At 56.8% G+C, this 25,907-nt stretch overlaps 1 protein-coding gene across 2 annotated transcripts in view; it reads right to left on the reverse strand.

The window, feature by feature from the left end:
- BCORL1 (BCL6 corepressor like 1) overlaps positions 1-25,441 on the reverse strand; it is a 30,487-nt gene extending 5,046 nt beyond the window's left edge. The window contains exons 1-12 of one of the 2 annotated variants that reach the window (XM_040572532.1): positions 25,308-25,441; positions 16,327-16,465; positions 13,805-13,895; positions 10,981-13,530; positions 10,471-10,636; positions 10,146-10,226; positions 9,510-9,932; positions 5,143-5,372; positions 4,799-5,005; positions 4,540-4,706; positions 4,196-4,341; positions 3,148-3,225 (exon numbers count right to left, since the gene is read on the reverse strand). In XM_040572532.1, coding sequence (XP_040428466.1) covers positions 3,148-3,225; positions 4,196-4,341; positions 4,540-4,706; positions 4,799-5,005; positions 5,143-5,372; positions 9,510-9,932; positions 10,146-10,226; positions 10,471-10,636; positions 10,981-13,530; positions 13,805-13,895; positions 16,327-16,412 — 4,225 coding nt within the window. In that variant the 5' untranslated portion in view covers positions 16,413-16,465; positions 25,308-25,441. Of the gene's footprint in view, positions 1-3,147; positions 3,226-4,195; positions 4,342-4,539; positions 4,707-4,798; positions 5,006-5,142; positions 5,373-9,509; positions 9,933-10,145; positions 10,227-10,470; positions 10,637-10,980; positions 13,531-13,804; positions 13,896-16,326; positions 16,466-23,900; positions 24,066-25,307 lie in introns of those variants that run through there. The other variant, XM_040572531.1, reaches the window with a different exon arrangement.
- Between the last annotated feature and the right edge of the window lie 466 nt (positions 25,442-25,907).

The raw sequence follows: 25,907 nt of genomic DNA on the forward strand, positions 1-25,907 counted from the left end.
GGGTGGCTCTGATGGAAAGGGAAACTTTGAAGGACTGAACCACTGAAATAGAACTATTTTCTGCCAGGCTGGTTAGCTGCCTGACAGCTAGGTCAGTTACGCTACAGCAGAACCAGGTACTTCGCTGCCCTGGGGACTATCTGCTGTCAGGAACCAGAGGTGACTACTGAAGGTAACTGAGCCAAAAGGGGGCATTTCAAAGCTCTCATTAAACACCACTGTAAAGAAAACAGTCCCTTGTCCTAGGCTCAGGCATCTTGCTCTTCCTCGCTGATTCAGGTGGTGTCATAGAATCAGAGAATGGTTTGGGTTGGAAGGGACCTTAAAGCCCATCTAATACCACCCCCTGCCATGGGCAGGGACCCCTCCCAGCAGCCCAGGCTCCCCCAGCCCCATCCAGCCTGGCCTTGGGCACGGCCGGGGATGGGGCACCCACAGCTGCTCTGGGCAGCCTGGGCCAGGGTCTCCTTGCCCTCAGAGTAAAGAATTTCTTCCTCGTATCTCATCTAACCCTACTCTCTTTTAGTTTTAAGCCACTCCCCCTTGTCCTGTCGCTACATTCCCTGATAAAGAGCCCCTCTCCAGCTTTCCTGCAGGCCCCCCTTTAGGTACTGGAAGGCCGCTGCAAGGTCTCCCCAGAGCTTTCTTCTTCTCCAGGCTGAACAACCCCAGCTCTCTCAGCCTGTCCTCATAGTAGAAGCACTTCAGCTCTCTGATCATACAGTAGTGTCTGTCAAAGCACAGATGAAAAGTCTAATGCTGCCAGTTCACTATTGCTGTGCACTCATTTAAGTGTGGATGAAAAGGAAGGTCTCTTTCTGTGCCCACTGAAAACAGACGTGGCAGGATAAAGGATTACTTTCCAGCTGGGTTAGTTCCTTGCTGCATCTTGCCACACAGACTCACAAAAGCAAGTGTCAAGGGTAACACTGGAAACGCTCCATTCAGAGAGGTGAAAGGAAGGACAGTATGACTGACCACCTGACAGCAGCATGCTACTACTTCAGCTTGGGATCTCTGCCATCCTCTCTCTGAGCCAGAGAGGGAAATATCCCACAAGCTATACCATGTCATGGAGTTTCAGAATATTTTGTGGTCACTTCTCTCTTGGGATCATCAGCCTCAGGTCTGGGAAGAACCTAAGCTCTCCCAAGTGCTCTGTGGAAGTAACTGTTGAAGTCTGAAGCACCTGAGATGCATCAGCCCACCCAGCAATGGAAGGATCTTTCCACTGGAGCAAGGTTGAAAAGATATTTCTCAGGAATTGTATAGGCAGTTTAATGCTGGATTTGTCTGACTTGTTAACCAACTTCAGGCAGCATGGGATAGAAGAAGACAAAGCCTGATAAATGGCACCGTGTGAATGACAGGGACCCAGGAGACATCCACAGCAGACAGGAGCTAGTGTGAAGTGCCACTGGAAGAAGCAGGATGTGTTTTAACAGAGAAGGTTGTATTTTTCCACCCTCAATGAAGAAATGCTCTGAAGAGCTCAACTGAGGTCTAGGGGAAGGAAATGAAATGCTGTCCCCAGTGCTTCCTGAAGAGCCCTTCCATTTATTAGCCAAGCATCTAAGCAAGTCTCTTGTGAGCAGTAAACTGCCATCACTGATGGCATCCCAATAGCCCTCATCCCCCCTGAAGGTCAGCAAGCTGAAAAAAAAAAAACACGGGTAAAAGCTTTTTTTTTTTCATACAGGACAGAAATGTTGAAAGATACACACATCTATGCTATTAGGTATACAAAAAAGCAAAACCAAGATGGCACATTTCTAAATTACTTGCACGTGGCAGCGGGTATCCTACAGAGTACGAGAATTGACAGTCTACATTCTCACACCAGGATCTTGAAGAGGAAAGGACACTTATGAATGGGGGTACAAGCAGATACTCAAGCACATATGCTCTCTGGGCAACCAAGAACTCAGCATGCTATAGTAAATGATGGCAGCCACTCTCTTACCCAGAAAACCACACGCTTTCCTTGTTTAACTAAGAAATCCAAGTAGGAATCAGTGATAAATCAAAAGGGGTAATATCTTCGAAATATTTCAGTCAAAGAGAAGCTACTTTTCTTTTGGTCAAGAGGATTCTTCTTAAAGGATTGTAATAGTTTCAAGCATTAGAAATCCATTAGAAATCCAGACGAAGGAGGCTGTGGTTTTAACAGTTTCTTTGGCCCAAGGTGCAAAAGCCTATACAGAATTTTTTTTGTTCTGAAGTAAAGAGTTACAGGGCCCTCTGAGTATAAGTCCTCTACCAAGAGCACCCTTCGAAACATATCCTTTTTTTTTTTTTTTCCTTTCCTAGTAGGACATTGGAAATGACAAGGGGTGAGCAACTAAAATCAACAGCCTTTTAGTTTGGCAGCAAAAGTAACCCAAGTCTTTACGAAGGACTCGAAAGTGATGATCCATCATCTTGGAAGTGGCTGGGAGGGATTCCACAGTCTGCCACAGGCCCAGGTCTAGATCCATCTTCATTCTTAGACCCTGGGGAAACTGAAGCTACACAAAATAATTTGTGGAATTTTTGCCTGCATCGTTTAAAGAAAAATCCTAAGCTGGTAGCCGTCATTTTCAGAACGTGACGGTACAAGGTACAATTCATGCCTTCACAGGGCAACATCTAGCATTGTCAGAGGGACTCCTCCAGACAAATGCCCCCCACTCCAATGCAGAGGAGAGGGATCTATAAACCCAAGGCACAGCTATCTCACTGGATGGGCAGCTCTGGGTACCTGGAAGTTTGAGACCTCTTCAAGGAAAACACCTCAAAGGAGTAAGTATTTCCTCTGTCTTGCTTGGTTCTATCTTGGTAACTGGTTAGCAGGGTAGTAACAAGTACTGCTACAAGAATAACATGCTACAGGATTGGTACCCAAAGACCCTCAGGAATCACCAGCAGCACCTGGAGTCTAGTCTTGCTCACTGTTTGCAGCCTACTTAGAAGGACCCACAAATAGTTTCCCAAAGAAAAAGTCCCTTTCAGGAGCAGTGGGAACTCTCAGCATGCAGCATTATGTCAAGATAGCTGAGACGTGATTTGGGAGGGAAGACAGAACTGAGTGAACGATGCATCGTTATTTCACAGACACGGTTCTCTCTGCTCTGCTGCTGTAAATTAAATGGGATTGACTGAACTCACCGAGTACAGAGCTGCTGTAGAAGTCCCATGCTGTTTGAGGATCCCCATCAGCACGCCCCTGGAGATCCAAAAGGTAATCTAAAGAGGAAAATTTGAGATGATTAATGCTTATCTACTGGTCACATTGTGATCCTGGCATACATATCCATTGATCCTGGATAAGACACATCACCTCTGCTGCTTTTCCTCTGCTGCAAAGTTAGGCAGTATGGCAGAATCTGAACCATAACTTACGTGTAAGAAGGGTACTTTCACTCAGGATAATACAGCATTGCCCTGGCCCAAGAACATCAAATAGAAGCTAAAAGGGGAAAGCAACTGACAATACTATGTGGGTCGGAAAGAAAGGTTCTTGAGTCATCTAAAGTTCAAAATTGCATCACCAACACGCGCACATAATGTTAAGCCTGGAGGAGCACAGACAGACAACTGGCAAACAAGACTTTTTAGAAACTGGAGATTTTCTACCTTATATCTATCCGGGAACCACCACCATTTACTCTAGCTCTCTCTTCCTCACTGTTGTGTAGAAGCCCTGACACTCATCCTGCTTCTATTTAAACAGTACAGAAAGTGGGCGTGCTTCACTCTCTGACATAGTGATCAACAATGGTCTTTTGTCTTTTCTAGTAACGGCAGGCAAGCGACATTTAGGCAGAGCCATGGCATTTTAGAGAGATGGAATTGTTACACGGCAACACAAGTATGTTCACTTGGGTTATGCAATAGAATCGTGAACTGCATGTGTTGAACAGTGTCTCCAATTCTGATACACTACACTGACTTTAGTTATGTGGCCAAAACATTGCTGTTGTTCTTGCCTTGCACATTAGAGATCAAAAAGTGACTTGTATCTTATTTGGCAAATGATATGTTAGTCTATAATTAAAAGTTGGGTGGTAAAATCATAAACACAACAGGACAGAGCTAAAATTACTCAGCCACTGGCTGCTCAGGCACTTCTAAACCCTTCAACACCCAGACTTGGTCCTGTATGCTGCCACATAAAAAGGATGGAAACACTGCCACCCCAAGGCTTGGCACCTACCGCAGAGGAAGCGCTTCATCACATCACTGTTGGCAAGCTTCACAGCTGTCTGCCCAGAGTAAGTGGCCAGAGTGGGATCAGCACCATAAGAAAGTAGAAGCCACATGGTTTCCAGGTTGTCATTTGCCACCGCATCATGGACAGGCCTGCAAGGACAGGAGCTTTATCAGAAAAAGAAGATACTGGAAGAGACTGCAAAGCAAATTATCCATTTTGGGTTAAAACAAATTTTGGGTTAAAACAAATCTAGTGATGACCGATAGCTCTTCCTGATAAACACGTCCTGCTCACTGCCTCCAAACCTTTTGGTGCTTCCCCAGAAGTGCCCCTTCTCAGTGACTTGCCTTGTGCCATCCTGCGCACTGCAGTTCACGTTGGCGCCGTGCTCTAGCAGGATGTGGAGGATGTCGATCCATCCTCGCGCACAGGCTTCGTGCAGAGCTGTGTAGCCAGCATTGTCGCGATGGTTCACGTCACTGCTCTTTTTCTGCAGGCAATAGAGCACCACGTCCTACAGGAACGATACCGTTGCAGGCCTGGTTACACACAAACCAAAATAAGGCAGCACAGTACACAAAAGCAGCCAGAGGCACCAAAACTCACCTTGTAGCCCAGGCGAGCTGCTCGCTGCAGAAGGGTCTCCCCTGCATTTTTGTTCACTATCAGCCGTCGTGCTTCAGGAGGAATGTGCTGGGCCACAGGCAACTCAGGGGAGTTCCCTGGGCTGACACAATGGGATTTGCAAAGTGGCCACGAGTCCTGGGGCTTCTTCAGAGAGCGCATTTTGGGCTGGATCCAGCATCCTTTCACCTGGAGGAAAAAAAAAAAAAAGGAAAGAAAAAAAAAAAAAGGAATACAACTTCTTAGCACATGCAGGCATGGCTTACAAACAGGAGACACCCTCCCATTTCTCCCCACCCATGTTCCCCCAGCAGTTCAAGCCATACCTTCCCCTCATCACAGATTCCTGCCAGGTGTTTGGTTTTACATTTGCGTTTTCCTGATGGTTTCTCTAGCTCTTCTTGGACAGGAGAACTGTCTGAGCTCTCCAGGAAAAAGCCATTTCGAAAGTCTGGATGTCCTTGAGATTTTCGGGGGGATGGGGAAAGCCTGCTCCTCAGCTGTAGCTCTGTGCCTTTACCCTGCGCAGCCTCCTTCTGCTTCCGGTACCTAAAATCTAAAGGAGAAACGGGAATGATGGAGTTTCTGTAGGTACAGGACCAGCAACCCAGTTCTCTGCCACCAGTCAAAACGAACTGCTCATCTCCGATGGCCACACACCCAGAAATCCAGACCACGGTAGAGGCCCTGTAGCATGTCACAAGCAGTAAATATGCAAATTTTCCCCCATCAGGGACAGACGAAGCATGGACACAAGAAGCACAACAGCAGACAGCCATCCTAGTCTGAAAAGACCAAACCTACCGAGATGTGGGACTTTCACGCAACTCACTAAGGTTTTTCTTTAGCTCTAACAGTTCAGAGAACGCAGTTTGTCAGCATGCTTGTCAGCATGTAGTGGGGTAACTGCACGCTGCCGTATGGTGCGCTTCCCTCCTATCTGCAAGGCTAAGCAGGACTCAGATGGGATACCCCTTAGAGAGACAGGACATCCAGGAGGCGTCCCCTTTAAGCTGTCCATGAACAGTCATTGCCTACAAAACCAGACCCTGCCTTGCCCTCTCACGTCTTCCCCTTAAGCAGGGCATTAGAGTTTCAATTTGATATGCATGGAGGCAGGAAATACTCGAGTGCCTCAAGGGAAATCCGGGCTTTCCTTCCTTTCATGATGCAGAGCTGCAGGGTCCTCATTATAGAACCCTGTTCATCACGGAAGGACACGCAATCTACTTCACTGAAATAGCAACATCCAATAGCAAGGGCACGACAGCAACGAGAAGAAGTATGGAACCAAAAAGCAAAGCCCTGTGAACAAATAACCACCTTGACATGAATGATCCTGTACAGCTCCCTCTGCTGTTTATGAACAGTGTCTGAATAAAACAGGTTACAAAGGAAGAACGCTGTGCAGATGGAAGGAGAGCACAGGCATCTGCACGCAGCTTTTCAAAGTCAGAGTCTATCAAGCATAGCTCTGTCCACAGCTTTGGGCACTTTGTGAACAAAGCTTCATTTCTAGGTGAAGAGCTAGGAAATGCCCCTGCGGGTTACTTCAAGGGATCAAGAGGAAAATCCTCAGAAACATAATGCTTGGGTCTGTTAGGGACACCGCATGAACGATTGATCCTGCTGCCTCCAGTACCGAGACAGGTTTTGTAGGTGTCCAGGAGCAGCTTCCAAGTCACGCTAAGGCTCTGGCTTCACCACATCAATCACCACCAGTAACTTCCACTTACGTCTTGTTATTGCTAGGAACCAGGGTCGCAGATCTTCTGCAGAAAAATGGGTTTGCCCATCATACCTCGGTAGACACACATACAAAATCTTGAAGCAAACATGTCTCAAGTACTACAAGCTGTTTGGGCCTGACTGCCTTGGGGTGACTGGAGTGGCAGTGGGGAAAGGCAACCAGAACAACTGAGGGGTGCAGAAGCTACCTTACAGAGAAGCTGGGACTCCTCTGCCTGGTGAGGAGAAAGCTGAAAGGACGTGACTGAAGTTTGTAAAAATCACAAATGGGTGGATCAGCTGAATGGAGAAATCTTGTTCACCCAATCCTGCTGTGCAAGACTTAGGGGCACTTGATGAAATGAGTTAAAAAACACACAGAAGGAAGGACTTTGCACGGCAAGGACAGAACTTCAGGGCTTTGCTGCCACCCAGGGGTGGTGGAAGCAAATATCAGCAGGAGCAGAAAGGATTCAGACAAATTCTTGGCCACGAGGCCCATAAATTAACTATAGAAGGCCTGGTTAGGGACAGCCCCAGTTTAGCTGCTCTGAATGCTGGGGAACCCCGGCCAGCTGAAGCCTGGCTAAAGCTGTGCTCGAGTGCTTGCCCTGCATAGCCTCTGCGCTTGCTACAGTCAGGAGAAAACTGCGGGCTAGACAGACCCTGACAGCACGTCGGATGTTAAGACTGTAATGAAGAAAAGTTTCAGCAAAGATATTTGTCGAGAAGGCAGCACATGGCAATCAATTCCCTCCTTGCTGTCTTGGAAGTAACCACTGCATAAAGATTTCTGCCGGGCTGCCCAACAATGCCCTTGGCCTTTGTACAACACTGTGGCACTTTCACAACTAACCCCAGCGTTAGTTGTTACACAAGGACTTGAGATATTCCTTCCCTGACATCTGCTTCCTTCTGCCCACGTGCTGGAGCTCTGTTTTGTTCAGGCCAAAGCTTTTAAAGCAGCCCATCGCTGCAGTGCTACAAGAAAGGGGCAAAACACTGACAGGCAAAACGCTGACAAGTCGGACAACATGTAGTGAACAGGACGGTCTGTGCCTGAAAGTGGCACACTCCAGCCCCCCCGGGATGTCTCATGGTCAGAGGAACACCACAGGCTCAGTGTTCTCGTCAATGTGCGTGCCTCAGCTGCAGCTGACCAGCAGGAAAACTCCAGGGCATGAGCTCACAGGTGAAGAACAGGCAAGTCCGGCTGGTCAAAGTGCTATGCCCAAAATCAAGGTGGCGCTGGTGAAAGAGAAGATACCTCCAACCGGTCAATACCTTCACCAGCAAAGGGATATAGCCTCCTTTACACAAGTGCTCCAAAGCCTAAGGGTCCCGGTTGTTTCTTGGGTGCATTTAGATGATGAGATGGCATTAGCAACCAAAGACTGCTTGTTCCAACCCCTCTCCTGGAGAGGATGGGACCCCAACAGGCCAGGTGATTGTCAGCGGATCATGGCAGCCTATACCCTAAGGGGATGCCGATTCTTTAGCTTGTACAGGATGCATAGGTCTGTCTTCTCCAAACACGTGGGCTGGGCCACCATCCCTGCGCCAGCCACCAGCCAGCTTACAATGCCAGTGTAAAACCTGGGTCATAATCTCCAAAGCCAGCAATGGCTCTAGGCCGCAATTTCCAAATCTGACATAGAGCAGCACATATATCTGAGGACCAAACAACCAGTCTGTAAGAAAAACTGGTTTCTCGACAGAAGACAGGCACTTTTAAGATGTGTGATAAAGCTCCTGGAGAAAATTCTTCCCGATGCTACTGCATTCAAACTTCTTCAGGCTCTGTTTGGAACAGCCTGCAGGGGGAGACAGCCTGAGAGAGCCTGGGAGAGAACCGCAGAGATGCCAGGAAACCCATCAGAACTTTGTTCCCGATCACACTGGGGGACGCAGACACTGCAGCTACAGCATAAAGCTAGGCTAGAGCAGAAACGTAGCTCGGGAGACCAAGCAGTGGGAGGACAGTCGTAGTCTCTACTACTACTCATAGTGCCTCATCAGCATTACAGCTTCTCTTGAGAGCTGATGATCTGAGCACTAACGCTGCGCAGCAGACAGCAGCAGTTGTGCAGCCACTACATCACTTCTGAGGGACGAACTCAAGTGTAAGGGGGGCCGGCAGAAGTGCTTCGCCCAACAGCATGGCTTAGACCCGCTCTTCTGCAGCCCTAACAGAAGTTACCTGCACCAGACACACCTATGAGCCACCAGCCATCTGTGACGCCCGCCTTTTGGTGGATGAATCCCATCCTTACAACAGCTTCAAAACGCCCCTGCATGGGCAGAGAGAAGGGGATACAGAGACTGCTAAATCTCAGGGAAACACACATCGCAGACTTAGTTTTGACCACACGGTTGGGGCCGTTATGGAAGAAAATGCAAGAGCGGAGGCAGAGCAGGAAGCAGGACACAAGCAGGCGGCACAGCTTTCTCCTCATAGCAAAGCTGCCAATACAAACAACAGGGAAGGATTTCTCTGTCGCTTGCAAACACTCTGGCTTTGTTAATCCTTACAGTCCTTGGTACAAGCTTGCAAGTTAACTTAATAAAGCAAAACAGAGCATACAGAAGCCTAGTTGAACCGTGATGGTTCTGTCTCCCTCTACTTTAACCGGGAACGTTGAACACCACTCCCAGGGGTCCATGCTTGTCCAGAAATGTTTCACTGTGCTACCTCGTCTGATTCCCATTTTCCCATGCCCTCTGTCTTAATCTGAGGGCGAGATCAGTATCTAATTAGCCACATAAACCGGCGTTTCATGCTCAAAAATTTACTGCAAATACTTCTGAAAGAGAAGATCAATTGAGTGGCTCACACTGTGGACATCAAGCCCATTGTTCTGATTGTACTGACAAAACCCCGTAATTATTTAGAGGGGAGAAAAAATAATAAAAAAAAAAAGCCTTGGGCCCTGGCCTAGTACCAGAAACTCTTCCGATATTGTACCTGCTTTGGATTTTCGCCTCCTGTGGGGGAAGCCCACTCGTTCTTCCTCTCGTTCAGTCAAATACTCCCCTGTCTGGTATCTCCGACTTTTCTGTCGTCTCCTTTTCTTTCTTTTGATGTGGCTGTCATCCTCCTCCTCGTCGTTGGGCTCCCATAGCTGCCTGGGTGCTTCCACTCTCCAGGGCAGCTCCCGGGTTCTCCTTGCATGACAGCTGCTCCTCTCCGACAGAGACCTGTCCCTGGCCCTGCGACTGTGATAGCGTGATGCTCGGTGGGATTTCCGCAGCTTGCGACGTTTCAAGGATGTCTCTTCCTCCTCTTCTTCCTCCTCTTCTTCCTCATCCTCCTCCAACAATGGTAAAATGCCTTGGCCAGTCACATCACACTCTCCCGTCACACTAGCTGAAGAGCCAGCAATGCTTCCTGCAAGAAAGTGGAATTCCTAGCTGACAAAAAAGCCAAGATCTCTATAAGAAAAAAAAAATGTGAGGCAGGAGAGAAGACAGGCACAGGACTTTGTAAAGAGGGAAACGCTCACAATCCACCCGGGACGCCAGCGATCTGACACAGTGGTGAAGCACCCTGCTCTCACTCAGCAGGGCCGTCTCAGCGCCTGGGATCCTGGCCCCAACTCACCCGACTGACTGCGTGTCCGGCTGCTCAGCACCACCGGAATGAAATCCCGAAAGTTGTTCTTGGGCTTCTTCTCAAGGCAACCTGTGGGGAAAACCACCCCTTGAGGAGACGCGCCACAGATCTCTGCACACACGTCTGCTGGCCTGGGCAGGGCAGTCCAGCATCTCATTTTAGCTCTGTTTAGGACCCCAGTTTGTGGTAGGAAGCCGCCAGCTCCAGAGGCCATTCGGCTTCTGGAGACCTACAGCTTGGTCCCACAGCGTTAGCGCATCCCAAACTGCCATAGCCAGACCCTGCAAGCACACGCTGCCTTTCACAACAGTACCTTCCTCGTGGCTGTCCCCACGGTGTGCTGGAGATGGGAACTCTGTCTTCGCTGGCCTCCTACGCTTACGCTTTACCCTGAGGCTGTTGTGATCCTTCACTGATCCCAGGCCAGTTCGGCCTTCTCGCTTGCTGAGTTCATGCAGATTGTCGTGGTGTTTTCGCCACTGTGAATGGAGGACACAGACTGAAGCTTGAGCTGCTGATTAACGGTGCTGGAGGAGCAAGGGAGAAGGGACAAAACACTTTCCCCCACTCATAATGCTGGTGCCCTCCAGCATTTTTGACAACCCAGATCCATTTTTGCTCTCAATTACCTGCAGGTACAGGTATTTCAGACATCAATCCACTGCCAGGCAATGCCAAAGAGCACGGGCAGAAAGCCCTGTGCACTCAGCTGCCCTCCCCCGTGAGAGCTCCCTCCTCACCCCCAACCTCACCTGCTAACCCTTGCAGTAACCCAACAGCCCCCGCTACAGCCAATTCCCCCTCCTCACAGCCTCTCACCCACCTTCCGGCCGTGCATGCTCTGGCTCCCCAATTTGCTCGGGGACTCCTCACCATCCTGCGCTTTGCACTTCAGTCTCTTTTGCGCCTGCCTGGCGTCCCCATCATGCTGCCGCTTGGATTTGCAGCGCACGCTGCCCTCTTGCTTGATCTGGCCCACGCCTTTGAGCTTGACCTCGGCAAAGGCCTGCGGAGCAGCCCCAGCCCGCAAGCAAGTCACAGATGCAAATGACACGTCACACTCCACTCGCTCCTTCTTGACCCTGCACAGATCCACCTGGCGCACGCACTGGAGGGGCTCTGCAGCTGGCGGCTGCTGGGAGCCTTCGCAGCCCAGCTCCTTGCGCTGACTCGCCGCGGGTGCCTCTGGAATCATTCGCAGACTCTGCTGCCCGACTGCGGGCAGATCATGAGACAAGTACGCTGCTAACACTTGGTTTTTAGGCTTTGCATCCGACTGTTTGAGGCTACAGCTCCCCTGGGGAGTCTCAGTCTGTACATTGCCCTCTTTACTGGAGTCAGCTTCTGGTCCATCGCACTCTTGACTCTTCTGAGGGCTGTCCACCTTCCCCTTTCCCCCCTTCCCATCCAAAGCAGTGCTCTGAGGAGATGGACTTGCATTCAGTGGGACTGGATTGGCCTGCTCCTCACAGAGTTTGGGCAAGGCCCGGCAGCTCTTGCCCTTGGACGCAGCTTCCCGTTCCACAGGCGGGAGCCTGGGCAGCCCCTCCGGCAGGCTCTGGGCTGCGGTGCTGGACTCCGTCGGCTGCACGCTCAGGAACGTCGGGAGCTCGCCTGTACCAGCTGGCTTGCAGGAGCTGTTCTGGTTTGGGGGCAGCTGCCCTGTCGTGGAGATGCCAATCGAAAGCAGGGGGGTTTGATGATAAGGAGACCAGCCAAGAGGCAGGAGCTGAGGATTGGAAGGTTTTCCGTTCACGGGGCAGCGTGGGTACACACTTCCCTGGACAGGGTTCCAGGTGGAGATGTCCTTGGATTGACACAAAGGAGCTCCTGGAGTAACTCTGCCATGAAGTCTCCTGGCAGGATCCTGCTGTCTCTCTGCTCCAGCTTGGTTGCCTTTCTTCCCGCAGGGAACCCCAGTGCTTCGAGGCTCTCCCTGGTCAATGATGGAAATAGGCTCCTGCTTGGGAAGGTGGCGTGGGTCCCTGCTGAAGCTCACGCCGGGGTCCTTGCTGAGCAGCAGGGAGGCAGGCACTGGGTTGGCGACGCCGACATAGGTGCCCGGAATGGTGCTAATGAGCGTGGTGTTCTTCACCCAGGAGCCCTGCTCTCCGTTACGCAGGAAGTCGGGGAAGATGACAAAGGGCGGGGTGGTGCTGAGACACGAGGTGACGCTGCTGCCTGCGCTTTGTGCTGCACGCTGGGACTTGGACAGGACCGTGGTGAGAAGTGCTTTGCCGCTGGTGTGCACGGGCGTGAGGATGGGCATCGGAGGTGTTTTGCGTTGACTGGGCGGAGGCAGCTTCTGGCGATTGGACTTCGAGGAGAGATCGAGCGGCATCTCGCTGCACTCTGGAGAGGAGACCATCTCACGCTCCAGCTGCGGAGGAGACTTCAGAGGAGAGACTGAAGTAGCGGTCCCCGGTGCATGCGGCTCAGGCGCTGCCGGGGCTCTGGCGTGCGTGCCAGTGCCAGAAGAGGGAGCAGTGCTTCCACATGATGCTGCCGGTGCAGGCTGGCTGGGCGAGAGGGAAGGGCCAGCTGTGGACGGGGGAGCGCCATCGGCAGCGGTCTGGGCACCACTTCCACCTGAAGGTGAAGAGCAGCTAAGCTCCACAGACACCACTTTGGCATCTGGAGCCAAGGGCCTGGTGACAGAGAAGGTGTAGGGGTAGGAGCGCAGCTCTGGGGAGGCAATAATGCCTGGAAGGCAACGCTCATGTAGGTAAGAAGGCAGGACAGGGAGGGTGAGTGTGGAGGAGACCCCTAAGGTGCTTGGAAGTGTAGCCACAGTGAGCGGCTGCCCGCAGCTAGGTGGTGGGATGTACACTAGCGACTGGCTCGGGCTCAGAACTGTCCCAGGCTGAAAGGACAGGGGCACTTTTTGCATAGCAGGGGCCTGAGATGTGGGAAAGCACACTCTACTCAAAGTAAAAGTAGCAGGGGTGGAGGCTGAGGTGTTGCAGCCGGAAGCAACCACAGACAACGTCCCTTCTGCCAGCACTGCTGGCCCTTGTGCTCCAGTGCTCAGGGTGGTTTTCTCCTTCCCAGCAGGCTCGCTCTCTGGAGCCACAGAGCAGGCTGGAGGAACGTCAGCCTGCTTGTCACTGGGAGGATCTGCAGGTGTCCAGGCAGCATCAGCACCGCTGCTCTCCTGCTCAGCAGCTCTGGGGATTGCAGGCTCCTGCCCTCTGCCATCCCCCTGGCTTGCCAGAGGGCCCTGGATGTCATCTTTCACAGTCTTTCCCACACACTCTGCGTTCGGGTTGGGATCAGGCGGCTGCTCTTCCAGTTTGGGTCCAAGCTTTTCCTCCACCTTGCCATCTGCATCCTGGGCACTGCTGCCATCACCGCTGACTGCTGTGAGCTCCACCTGCAACCAGAAGGGAGAAGATGATCCTGAAAAGCTGTGCAAGCAGCTCCTAGCGAAGCAGGCAGGACCTTCTCTCTGTGTCCTGCGGGCAGGGCTCAAGAAGGCCACGCAAACAGCTCTTTCCAGCTTAGAGTGTTGCTTTGCCCTTTGTGCACCTAGGTGCACCCCTCTAGAGGAGAGGCCTGCAGGACCCCTTAGGGTAGGTGCTCTTGCTTGGCCTATTCCATCACAGAAAAGGCCTTCTCTGACCCAGACAGGCACGAGAGGAGCTCACCTTGGAAAGGCTGCTGCTGACGCAAAACTCTTGAGACCCCAAGTGCTGGGAGCTGTTCGTTTTAGACTCCTCATCAGAAAGTGGGGCTCTCCTACGGGAGGAACAAAACACAGTGTTACAACACCCTAGGGTGCCCTTCCAGCATCCTAACCCTCCCTTGTCCGCACAAGGGACAGTAGAGCAGCCGACAGGCAGAAGCAGCATGCTCCAGGTGGACAGCTCATCACACACCTCATGCCTTCCAGGGCAGCGGTGGGTGCTGACTGCCACAGGACTGAGGGGATGAGAAGCACTGCTGTCCATCACAGCCTTCACCCCCCCCAGAGGATTCCACACGCCTGCTCCTATCCCCTCCGCTTCCCCTTCTGCTCCACCACACATTTCCAGTCCCGTCCTCCTCAGACCTTCATCCTGCTCGTCTCTCCTTCCTCACACGCCCTCAATCCTGTTCCTGTCTCCCAGCCACGCTCCCAGCCAGCGCTGTTACTCTCCTCCAGACGCAGATGGAGGCCTCCCTCCAGGAGAGGGAGGCTGTGTCTGTGACCAGAGCAGCTGAGGTCTTCAGCCACCTGTCCTGCTGGCCTGCACATTTTACTCTTTGCAAGACAGTTCTTGAGAGTAAAGTGGGAAGTCAGAACAAGGACTGTGGACTCCATGGAAATGACCCGTGCTGAAGAGACAGCTGTCCTTATGATCTGCCAGAAGCCTGGACGAGGGACGGCGCTTGCACGTGCAGTGTCGTGCACCAGGACACGCTTGCCCTCGTAGTATTTACCTGCTGACAACTCTCCAGTTTTGTTTCAACCAAGGACTATTACGGACAAACTGCTGGCGCCAGGACCAAAGACCTCAATTTCAGCTTCTGCTACGTCACGCTTTCTTCCGGCTTTGTCCTCCTCACGCCCCCCGTTTCCAAACAAACGGAGGCAAGCTCTCCGAGCGAGTCCCACCCTCGGACTCCTGCGTCCCCAGCGCTCGGCACCGGGACCCCACGCTCTAGGACACCAGCACCAGCGTGGGCCGGGGCAGGCACACGGGGCCGGGTGCCCCGGGGACGGCAGCCCCCTCCCCGGGCTGTGCCCCAGCCCGCCGCCCTGCGCAGCCCCGTGCCCTCGGCTCCCCGAGGCAGGCGGGCCACGGAAGGCTTAAGAGGATCGTTGTTAACCGGGGGTCGGATCGGGTTTCCGCAGCGCGGCGCCGATGACAGCTGAGCGCTGACGGGCCGAGAGCCGCCCGACGCCAGCCGCGGCACGGACCCGGCGGCGCCGTGCTCCGGGGCCCCGCTCCGGGCCGGGGCCGAGGCCGGGGCCGAGGCCGGGGCCGGGGCCCTGCTTCGGGGCCGAGGCGGCTCCACCCCGGCGGGCGGCGAGCGAGGCGCCAGGGGGCGCCCGAGCACGGCCGGCGGCGGGCGGCCCGCGGAGCTGGACAGCGGGCGGCCGCCCCGCCCGGCTCGGCACGGCCCGGCCCGGCCCGGCCCGCGAGGCCTCGGCGCCCCGCAGCCCCGGCACGGGCCCGGCCCCGGTCGGCGCTCGCTACCTGCAGGGGCGGCCGGGAGCAGCCCCCGCCGCCGGGCTCGGGCCCTGCGGGCTGCCCCGAGCAGCCCCGCGAGGCCGGGTGAGACGCAGCTCGGCCGCCCTCCGCGCCTCGCCAACGGCCGGGGCCGGGCGTGCCGTTACGGGCGGCCGGGTTCGCCTGCCTTGCCCTGATGCTCTGAGCTCCCCAAGTGTTTGTTACGAACTAGGAGCGGCCCCGAGTGGTTTAGGAGAGGCAGAGGGCAACGCCATCCGCCAGCTCTTATCTGAGGGCCGCACGGCGGGGCTGAGGGCTGCAGATGATCTCTGTCTGCGCTTCTGCCCTAGACGAGAGGCTGAACTCTTCCCTATCCCACTGTTACGACCGGCTCTTGGAGGGCTTGCTGCCAAAAGCCTCTGCTGCGGAAGCCAGGGAAGACAGGCACCCGCTGCCCGTGAGCCTGTAAAACCTTCCAGGCTCTGGCAAATGTTCTGGACGCACGTAGCCTCAAGGAAGCCACCAACCGATCAGTTTTGAGAACAAGACCCCAAGGCTGCGGCAATAGAAAGGCAATGGGAAGACATGGGACAGGTTAGGAGCTAGCCTTGATCGATTCTGCCTTTGGGCCACTAATCCTCCCTAATCTCCTGTTTGGTTGGTGGCATGTCACAACTCTCCCATCTAATCGTTAGGTCTGCACTAACCCTCCTGGGTCACTGAAAGCTCTTAGTAGCTTGGCTCGCAGTGGGTCAAGCTCTTTTCTTTCCCTTGCGGTTAAGAGCACAAGTCTGATGAAGACGACAGCGTGCGCAAACAGCGCAGCCCTGCGACCCAACGGTGCAGCCGGACGCAGCTGATGGGTCCTCTGCAGAGAGCGGAGCCCTCACCCCTCAGCTCGATTCCCTATTAAAAGTGGCCGAGAGCACCAGCCCCCCCCCGCAGCCTCTCTCCCAGACCCCTCGCTCACTTCCTCCACCTCCTTCCCCCACCAAGCCACCCACGCACCTCACCTCTCCTCGTTGAGGCCACACATGCGAATCCGCTCTGTGCTGGTCCAGTTGTGCACCCCGCTATAGAGAGGTGCTGTAGAGATCATGACAACTGCTCGTCACCGACCAGGGCCTGCTGGGGCTCGAGGGGCCACTCTGCCTACAGAGAGCAAAAAAAGAAAAAGCGTAGAACAGAGAATTGGTAACTCTCGCCAGGACAACCATTCAACCACGCTTATCCCAGTTTCATCACCAGGCAGGGTGCGTGTAATGTCCGAGACGCTTCATGGCTGGAAGGCGGCTACAAGAAATAAGCAGTGCCTCAGGACAGGATCCACAGTCCGCTCATCCTCTTATCAAAGATCCTTATTGCCAAAAAGCCTCAGGCTACCTCACGAGTTTCACACAGGTGAAACCTCACGCACATGCATATCCTTTGCAAGATTCCCCCGGTTTTCTTCCCACAGGACAGAGAGCCTCGAGACAGACCTTCGCCCAAGATGATGGCCTGTTCAAACACGGACATCCCCAACGCTTCGTATTACTTTGATAAACCAGCATGTGCCAGGTTCAACGCGGAAAAACTCAAACGAGGAAGCAGCTGAGGAACCCGAGAGGGGGGGCAGAGGCTTGCCAACAGTGCCATCAGACGTGCCGTTAAGCGAACACCTCCACACCTCAGCACAACAGCACCTTCTGTTGGGAAGGTGCTGGTATTCAGTGGAGGTACGGGTGGAAAACACGAGGAAACACAGAGACTTGTGAGCATCCGCGATGCACCGTCGGCTGGGTGGAGCTTTTGAGGGAGAATATCACAGCCAATCGTGCAGCGCTGGGTGTTCAAGCATTAAGGCAGCTTTGCTGCTGAAGTCGTATCAGGGAAAAGGCAAGGAAGGAGGAGAGGATCTACAGCACTAAGCAGGTCGAACCGAGCAGGACTGACTGCAAGCGTCAGAGATGCCGCCAAAGGGGTTCCCGATTCAGATTAACAGTAAACACGCGAAGGGAAAGCAGGCAAAGAGGCAGAGGGGTGTTCTTGGTGCAGCGGGTGAGAGTGGGAAGAGGCTAAAAGGGACACGTGATCCCAAATCTCTGTCAGTTGTCTTTTCCCTGACAAAATCCTGGCGACACAAGCTGTGAACAGGACAAGAAGTGGCTTGCATGATCCCTTTATGCTGAAACTAGCTGCAGAGGGACCTTAAGGCCGAACTGACTGCACCCTCTGAACGCAGCTGCTGCCAGGTGTCCTCGCCTAAGCCCAAGTATGCCAGTAGGGATCCTCCAAAAATGGAAAAGAAAGGCCAGGCGCACAGGAGAAACGGGGGCAAGGCAGTTTGCTGGCTAAAAAAGAAGCGACAGACACATCTGCACATACGAGCATACGAGCGAACAAAACGATGGAAATCGGGAGCCACAAGAAGAGGGGGAAATCTAGTAAGAGCCACGCTGTAAGGAAGAAATACTATATAATGGAAGGGGGAGCTGGGCCAATTCTAAGCCAGAGAGCAGGGTCATACCCAAAGAGAATGAGAGGTGGCTTGGAGCAGGAAGGGGAGGAGTCTTTCGATGCTTGGAGAGAAATGCAACATAAAGGAAATAGGGGAACAAACAATCTGCGGGGATTTCACCATCTTAGGCTAAACTGAAAGAAGGGGAGGAGAAAGTTTCTGCCCCTGAGCACAGTGACAGGACAGATGTTTCGGGAGAAATCAAAAGGGACCTTCTGTGCGAGTGGGAAAGGGGACGCACAGGGCTGTGCGACGCAGGACAGAAGTTTGGAGGCAAGCTGAAGCATCAAAACAAGCACGGAACAGGCATGGCCCGAGAATAGGTCTGGCGAGGGAAGCGGTAACAAGGCGGTGCAGGGGGCTGGGAGAAATGACACGGTTTGAGTACTCGAGTAAGAACTGGCCAACAGAGGAGGCGGGATGGCCACTAGAAGAGAGCCAGGGGGGCACAGCAACAGAGATAGACGCTGTTTCACGAATTCTTGGTCTCTACCCTCTACGGATGATGTGGGACACGTGCCAAAGACAGACATTCCACAGGGAATGAAAAGGGAACAGAAAAAAAAAAAAGAAGAAAAAACAAGATTTCGAGTATGAGAAGGAATAAAACACGGGGAAAACAACAGGCACATTCTCAAACACAAACTGGAAGGAACGGCAAAAGAGGAGCATCCTTCAGAGCACCGACTAGGAAGTTTGTTTGAGAAACGCAGGGAAGAGCAGCCTCCCTGTGCAACGCCAAGCCAGAAAGAGCAGCTGCAGGGTGCCTGGATCGAAGGAGACTTTTAGTTGAGTCAACACAAGCAAACCCTCTTCTACACTGGTTCAGCTTGAAACGACTTTAAACGGATGTAATTAAACCAGTAGAAACCCCTTGGAGAACACAACTAGGGCATGGTTTCTCATACGTGTCTTTGAGTAGCAGAAACCACTGAAGCCCTTCTCTCTCTTCACCCCTTCAACCATGCCACTGAAACCATGGGGTGCCCCGGTAAACTTGACCAGGTTGCTGATCTGTGTTTAAAAACATACATATATATATATTTATTTTTCCCCTGGCTGGCTGGGTTTAAACCCATACTAGCTCCTAGATCAGGTTCACCAAGAGGGAGAGAGGGTGCAGCCTGGCACAGAATCTGTTTAATCCAGAACCTCTGCCAAAAGAAGTGTATATGAAACCACAGCCTTATTTTGATTTAGCTAAATAGGTGCCCAGCCAATTCTAATTAACTCCAAAGAAAATGAGTTTAGAATGAAATAAGACCATCAACATCACATTTTGCATGGAGAGAGGCTCATCGTGTGATATTAAAGTTCGTTCACCTCTCAAAGCAAAACGTGCTCCAAGAATTGCCAGCAAGAAAGGTGCTGAACACGTTTGTCTTCGACAGCAAGCACTCAGAGAGATTTTCAATGAAACGAACACTAATGAATTAACTTCATTAAAAGCATTGTAATTTTTTTTTTTGTTCATTACGACAAAACCTCTTGTTGCTCTGCAAATGGACAGGACGCTACTATGCAAACCAGTCTCTGCCAGGCTCCAGAAACAGCAAAGCATGAGATGTCTTTTTTGTAGTAAAACCGTGCTTTTGCTCAAGTTAACTGCACACGAAGTCCCCTTGAATTAAGTCAGGACTTAACCCAAGGCTGAAATACAGCCATACAGTCTATGGAAACAAGTTTCCTGAGATGAAGTTCTTTGGGAACAGATCCTTTCTCGTAATTATCTATAGAGAAATCCTCCTCGCCCTAACATCCCAGCAGCGCCGAGGCAACGCTAGTTATAAAGGATGGCCAAGCTGAGGATGGCAGGGCAGGCTGCTTTTAACTTTACCCACCAGCTCCCCAGCAGCCGCAGAGAATTAAGCCCATGTCACGTCCATGCTGGGCACTGTTAAAAATCATGCCTGCTCGTCACCCTCAGGGATCCTAACGTGAGTTGCCAGGCTTCCTAACTAAGTTTTTGACTGCGATGCTGCCCCTCACCCTTGCATCTCCCACCCTGGCATTAACGTGGCAGAGGTGTGTGAGTAGTCGCGAAGGAAAACGGATTTGCAAGCGGGAAGCCAGCCCTCTGCAATTAACAGCGATTCCTCAGCCAGCCCAGCTCCCTGATCGGACACGGTGCTCAGCCTCTCCAGTGCTTGTGCCGGCAGACACCGAGGCCGACTTCTCCAGGCTGCCACCAGCCACAGGTAACAAGGGCCTTGTTTTCTTCCCGACAAAATCCACGCTGAGTTAGTTTGCTGCTGTCAGTGTGCACCCTAACGGGTGTCACATCTACGCTGTCAGCTGGTGCAGCCCTGCTTTCTGTACTTCTGGGACCAAGCCAGCCAGAGCCGTGATTCTGAACACACTGCCCCAGTGCCTCGGGTGGACCCAGGCAGGTACAGAGCGGCGTTTTTTCCCCATTCCTCGCAGGGACAGCTCGCGCCAGCCGCTTTTTCACGCTGCAAACGCATTCGGCTTTCGGACCGTGCCGTCTTTACTCCCCCAACAGGCTTTCCATATATTTTACCGCTCTATACATTTCCAAGTATTGAAATGGCTCGGATTTTAAGATGCTTACCTTTCCTCTCCTCCACCCTAGCACCAGCAGCTGATCTACGTGCTGACCCATCACTGCTGTCTCCACTGTGCCCCGCCTAGGCCAGGTAGGAGCTGACAGGCACCAAAACAGCAGCGGCCAGCCTCCTAAAACCTCCCAGCTGACGGCACAAGGCTTCCCTCTGCTCGGGCTCTGGGCAGGTATGACAGCGCTGTGCAGCGCCCTCAAGCAACGCGGCGATGCGCAGCGTGGGGCTACAGGTGACAGCAAGCTCCCCCAGAGCGAACGGCAGCTCCGCCTGCCCACACCGCTCTCACAGCACCGCGAAGCAAACCTCGCAAGGCCAAGGGCAAGCTCTGGAGATCCCACTTTGGGTCACTTTGAGCAGACAAAGAGATGCACCCAGCTGGGGGCCGAGCTCTTGACGGGCACGGCACAACGCTGCCCGTCGGCTCTGCTTCCCTGCGGCGTAACTGGGACAGCGGCTCAGAGAAAGGGAAGGGAAGGGAAGGGAAGGGAGACCTTCCCGTCTGAGCGTACTGAAAAAGTCCGGCGCATCCCTCGGCAGCAGGAGATCGGGAGGACGCAGTCGCTGGGATTTCCAAGGTGCTGTACAGCGCGGCTGGCCAGGGGGCACTGTGGGAGGCCGGCAGGGATGCACTTTGACCCTGGAAACACACCCACGGGAGACACCTTTGTAACACTCCTTCCCAGAGAGGAGCAAAACCCAGAATGCCACTTTTTCCCCCGCAACGAAAACGTAAAATGATGTCAGCTGCAGGAAAGCCGAGCGGGACTTGCCGTTGGGCATTCGCCGCCTGCAACCCGCTTACTTCGACGGGAGCAAAACCAGCGGAATCAGGAGGAACGTGCCCCTGCTGCCCCTCGGTGGGGCACAGATGGGTCAGGAGGAAACGATCTGCATCAACAGGGACAGTCTCATTTGCTCACGATAGTTTGCTCACTTTGGCAATCTTCGTTGCCATTAGTAACACAGGCAAGAAAATATATATTTTTTTTTTTTTTTATGTGCGATTGTCAGGCGTCCATTTGAGGGACACAAGTCCAGAGCAAGTGCCAACCGGAGCGCTGCCTGAAACGCATCGGCAGAGATTCAGCCCCAAACGGTGTTTCAGAAAACCCCTTTAAAGAGAACTGCATACAAAAAATAAGTAAATCATGATGGTCCTCTCCCAGGACCCACGCAGGGTACCATATGCAGCAAAATTTAACAAAAAAAAGGAAAAAAAAAAAAGAAAGACGGTGCTTTATTGTGCATTTCTCATGGAGAGGTCAGAAATTGTGGCCAAACTGACAAGCAGCAATTACTAGGAGAACAAAACCCAGCAGAGACAGGTCTGTCTGTCTCCGCTTTGCTGGAAGCAGGCGTGAGGCGCTGGGTCCGGCCCCGGCCCAGGAGCAGCCCTGAGCTGGGTCTGGTCTCCCCCGGGGCCGCACAGCCCCGGACCGCTGCGGTGCTGAGCCAGGCTTTGCCTGCACGCATTTGCTTAAGCTGATTTAAAGACACAGTAACACCGTAAGCAATTATAAATACTCGGCGTGATGAATTGAGGGGGGGAAAAAAGAGAAAGAAAAAGAAAATCCATCCCCGTGTAAAATAAAAAAAAGTTTGGTGCACATCGAGTGCTCTGTTAAGGGAACGTCCCAGCTGCCGGACAACTTCTGTCACCGGACCCTGACTCGCTCGAGGCACTTGGGCTGTCGCAGAAAAGCCCATCCTAGTGGATTTTAAAGGGATGGGGGGAAAAAAAAATGCCACTACGTGCGGCTATCCGTAAAACATTTTTGAGACTGCGCCTGGAAAGGCCCACGGCGTCGAAAACGCCGCAGCCGGAGCGCAGCCTCCCACCCGCAGCACCAGAGCCCAGAGGTGCCCGTGGCGGTTTCCTCCCGAAGGCCAAACCACGCCAGGGCCCGGAAACCTTCCCAGAAAGGAGCCTTCGGGAGCAGGCGGACAAGCGGGCAGCGCGCTGCCTTTAGTGCCGCGCAGGCACCGGGAGCAGCTGAGCCGCACCGAAGCGCGGTGCGGGGCGGCACGGGGCAGGCTGCGGGGTGCAGGAGCCCTCGCCTCGCTCGCGTCCCCCCCCAGCTCGGGCAGCATCCAGCGGGAACAATGGTTCCCGAGAGCGGATGCCGAGGGAGAGGAGCGACTTGCCCCGTCCCGCGCTCGGAACCCGGCAGACCTCCCGGCGATGCTTTCCCGAACGGGTTTCACCCGCGGTCAGGCGAGGACACGGAATCGGCTCGCCGACGACCGACCCGCCGGGTACCGACCCGCCGCCGGAGGAGTTCGGCTTTTCCTCTCCGGCGAGGCCGGCGGCAGGAAGCGCCTCCTCCCGGTGCCGGTGCCGGTCCCGGTGCCGCCGCTGCGGGCCGCTCACCTTGGGCACGGGGAGCGGGGCGGGGGCCCGGCCCCTCCCGCCCCGCGATGCGCTCGGCCGGCCGCGGAGCCGCGGCGGCAGCGCCGAGCCCGCCCCGGAGCTGCGGGGCCCCAGCGGCGGCCTCAGCCCCGCCACGGCCGGGCGGGGACGGAGTTCGGGGCTCGGACCGTGCCCGTCCCCGTCCCCGTCCCCGCGGCCGCCGCAGCCCCGCGGTGAGGCCGGGCCCCGGCAGCCGCGGCGAGGGGTGGGCGGCGGGGGAACCCGGCGGGGGGGGGGCTCCACCCGGCACCCCGCGGCCCCGCCGCGGCCCAGGCCCCGCCGCCCCCGGGCCCGTCCCCGGTTCAACAGTTGGCCCCGGGGCCGCTCGCCGCAGCCCCGGGCAGGGCCGTGGGGCGCCGCAGCGGGGCAGCCCCGAATATGGAGCCGGCGGCCGCCGCGCTGCCCCCGGGGAGGGCTCTTCCGCCAGCGCGGCCGGGCCGGGACGGGGACTCGCCGCAGGCGCCGCCGGCCCCCGGTAGCGGCGGCGGGGACGGCCGCGGGGCCACGCCGCGAAACTCCGCGAGCTCCCGGCGCCGCCGTCCCGCCGCCGCCGCCGCCGCCCCGGGTGCGCTGCGCCCCGCCGCGCCCCGCCCCGCCCCGCCCGGCCCCGCCGCCGTTCGCCGCGCCCCGGGACCCCCCGCGCCGCCCCGGTAGCGGCAGGTGCCGCCGGTCCCGGTGCCGGTGCCGGCGCCGCCGCGCGAGGCTGGGCAGCGGCACGCGGCGCCGTCGCGGGGCAGGGAGCGGAGCGCAGAGCGCGGCGGCCCCGGCGCTGTCACCGCCCGCGGCCCCCGCCCGCCGCCGCCGCCGTCCCGCCGCAGGACGCCGCCGCCCCCCCCCCCCCCCCTCCCCGCCGCCGCCGCCGCCGCCGCCCGCTCCGAGGTGTCCCGGGACCGGTTTCCATGGAGACCCCGGCCGGCGGGGCGCGGGGTCGGGACGCCCGCCCCGTCCGCCTCGCGCCCCCCCCTCCCCGGCACCCCCCCGCCGGTCCCCGCCGCCCCCGGTCCCGGCGGTGGGTGCGGGGCGAACGGGCCCGGGGTGCCCGGGCGGAGCGGGGCCGGGCGTCCGGAGCGGGGCGGCGGGGGGGCGGGCACGCACCTGTTTCCCGAGCCGGGCTGGGCGGCGGGGGCGGCGGGCCGAGGCGGGCCCCGTGCCCGAGGCGGCGGGTCGGACCCCGGCGCGGCGAGCGGCGGTTCGGCGGCGGCGGAGACACTGGCAGCGGCAGCCGGAGTGTGAGGGCGAGAGCGAGCCGCCGCCGCGGGAGCTGACGGGAGCCGTAGTCCGCCCGCCGCGCCCGGCCGCCCGCCGCGCCGCCCCGCGGACTACAACTCCCGGCGTGCCCCGCGGCCAGCCCTGCCCGCGCGGGGGGGGGGGGGGCGCTGTGCGGAGCCAGCCGAGTCCGGAGAGGGAACGGGCGGCGGGGAGGGGAAGGGGGGGGGGGAAGGCAGGGGGAGGGAGGGGGCTCCGCGCCCGGCACAGCCCGGGGGAGGGGGCGCGGGGAGGGGAGGGGACGGCGGGGCAGGGGAGGGGAGGGGAGGCCGCTCCCCGGGCGGGGAGGGGCTGTGCTGCTCCGCTCCGCGCCCCACGGGCGGACGGCAGCGGCGGCGCGGCGCGGGGGGAGCCCCGCGCACACGCACACGGGCACACACACGCGCACCGCGCGCACACACGGCCGGGGCACCGCCACCCGCACCCGGGGCGGGAGCCGCGCTCCGCACCCGGAGGGGGAGGGCGGCGAGGAGGCGGCGGCGGCGGCGGCGGCGGGGGGCGGGCGCTCCACGCCCGGAGCGGGCTGCGCTGGACGGGCAGCGCCGAGCCTCCGCCGGCACCGAGCGCGGCGCCCCCGCCGCCACTCCCGGGCCGACGGCGGCGCGGCCCCGCGGGGCACCGGCCGCGGGGGGTCCCCACCCGGCACGGCGCTCGGAGCCCCCCCCCCCCCCCCCCCCCGCCCCGAGTCCCCGTCTCGATCCCGGTGCCGGTGCCCGCCCAGGCCGTGCCGTGCAGCGGGGCCGTCCCCGCGCCACGCGGGGCACCGGGCGCCGCGGCGGGGCCGCGAGTTTCTCCCCGGGCCCGGGCAGTGCCCGCCGCGCCCCCCGCCCCCGGCCCCCGGCCTGCTCCGGCCTCGCCGCGGCGCCGGGCCCGCCCCGCAGCGCCCGGCTGACAGCCTGCCCCGGCCCGGGGCCGCCCCCCCGGTCCTCCTCCCCCCCCCCCCCCGCCCGGGCCGCGGCCTCCGAGCGGCCCCGACCCGGGCCCCAGCAGCCGCGGCCCCGCAGCGCCCGGCCCCACGCGTGGCAGCCCCGGCGCCGCCGCCTCCTTTGTGCGGCCGCTCCCGCGGCCGGCTGCGGGCTGCAGCCCCCTCCTCGTTCCGAGAAGGGCACGGAAAGCAAAGGCGCCCAGCGCCCGAAGCACCGGCGGCGGGACGGGAGGGCAGCACGGGGCTCCCCCGCCGCTCCCGGTGCCCCTGCCCGCACCGCCACCTTCCCCCCCCGCCGGCTCCTCTCCTACCTTTCGCCTCCAGCCCGGTGGGAAACGCGGGCAGGAGAAGACGGGGAGAGGCAGGTTTGGGAGGCCGGAGCATTCGGGAGCCCGCTGCTGCAACAGCCGCACCGCCGAGTTTACCCGGAGCAGCCTTATTTGCATCGCGGCGCAATTAAAAACACGCGGTTTGAATAATAGCCCCGTCCTGCAGCTGGCCTCGCAGGGGATGCGCGGCGCCTGCCGGGGGGGCTCTGCACCCCACGGTCACGTCCCCGAGCAGAGCCCTGCTCCCGCCCGGTTTAGTTAGAACCGACTAACGTCGTAACGTCTTCGAGACGGGATGATTCACACCCAGGGGCTCCAAAAGGTGTCGCTGAAAAATCCTGCAGCTTTTACGCTGGTACTCCAGGAAAACGGGAAATTCTGGGGAACAAGGAGCGTCCCCCACCAGGTGAGACCCGAGGTCTCCCCACAACCCCCACGGGCAGCACCTACGGCTCCTCGGCTCCCCCTGACCCCACCGGCGAGACCCTCTGCACCGCAAGCCTCCTCCCAGAGCCCACCCGGTGCTGGTGGCTGCGGGTTTTCTGCTCCTGCCACCGCGCCGTGCCCAGCCGCACGCCCCAC

Source organism: Cygnus olor, chromosome 13, assembly GCF_009769625.2.
Source record: "Cygnus olor isolate bCygOlo1 chromosome 13, bCygOlo1.pri.v2, whole genome shotgun sequence".
In the NCBI taxonomy this organism is placed as follows: Eukaryota; Metazoa; Chordata; class Aves; order Anseriformes; family Anatidae; genus Cygnus; species Cygnus olor.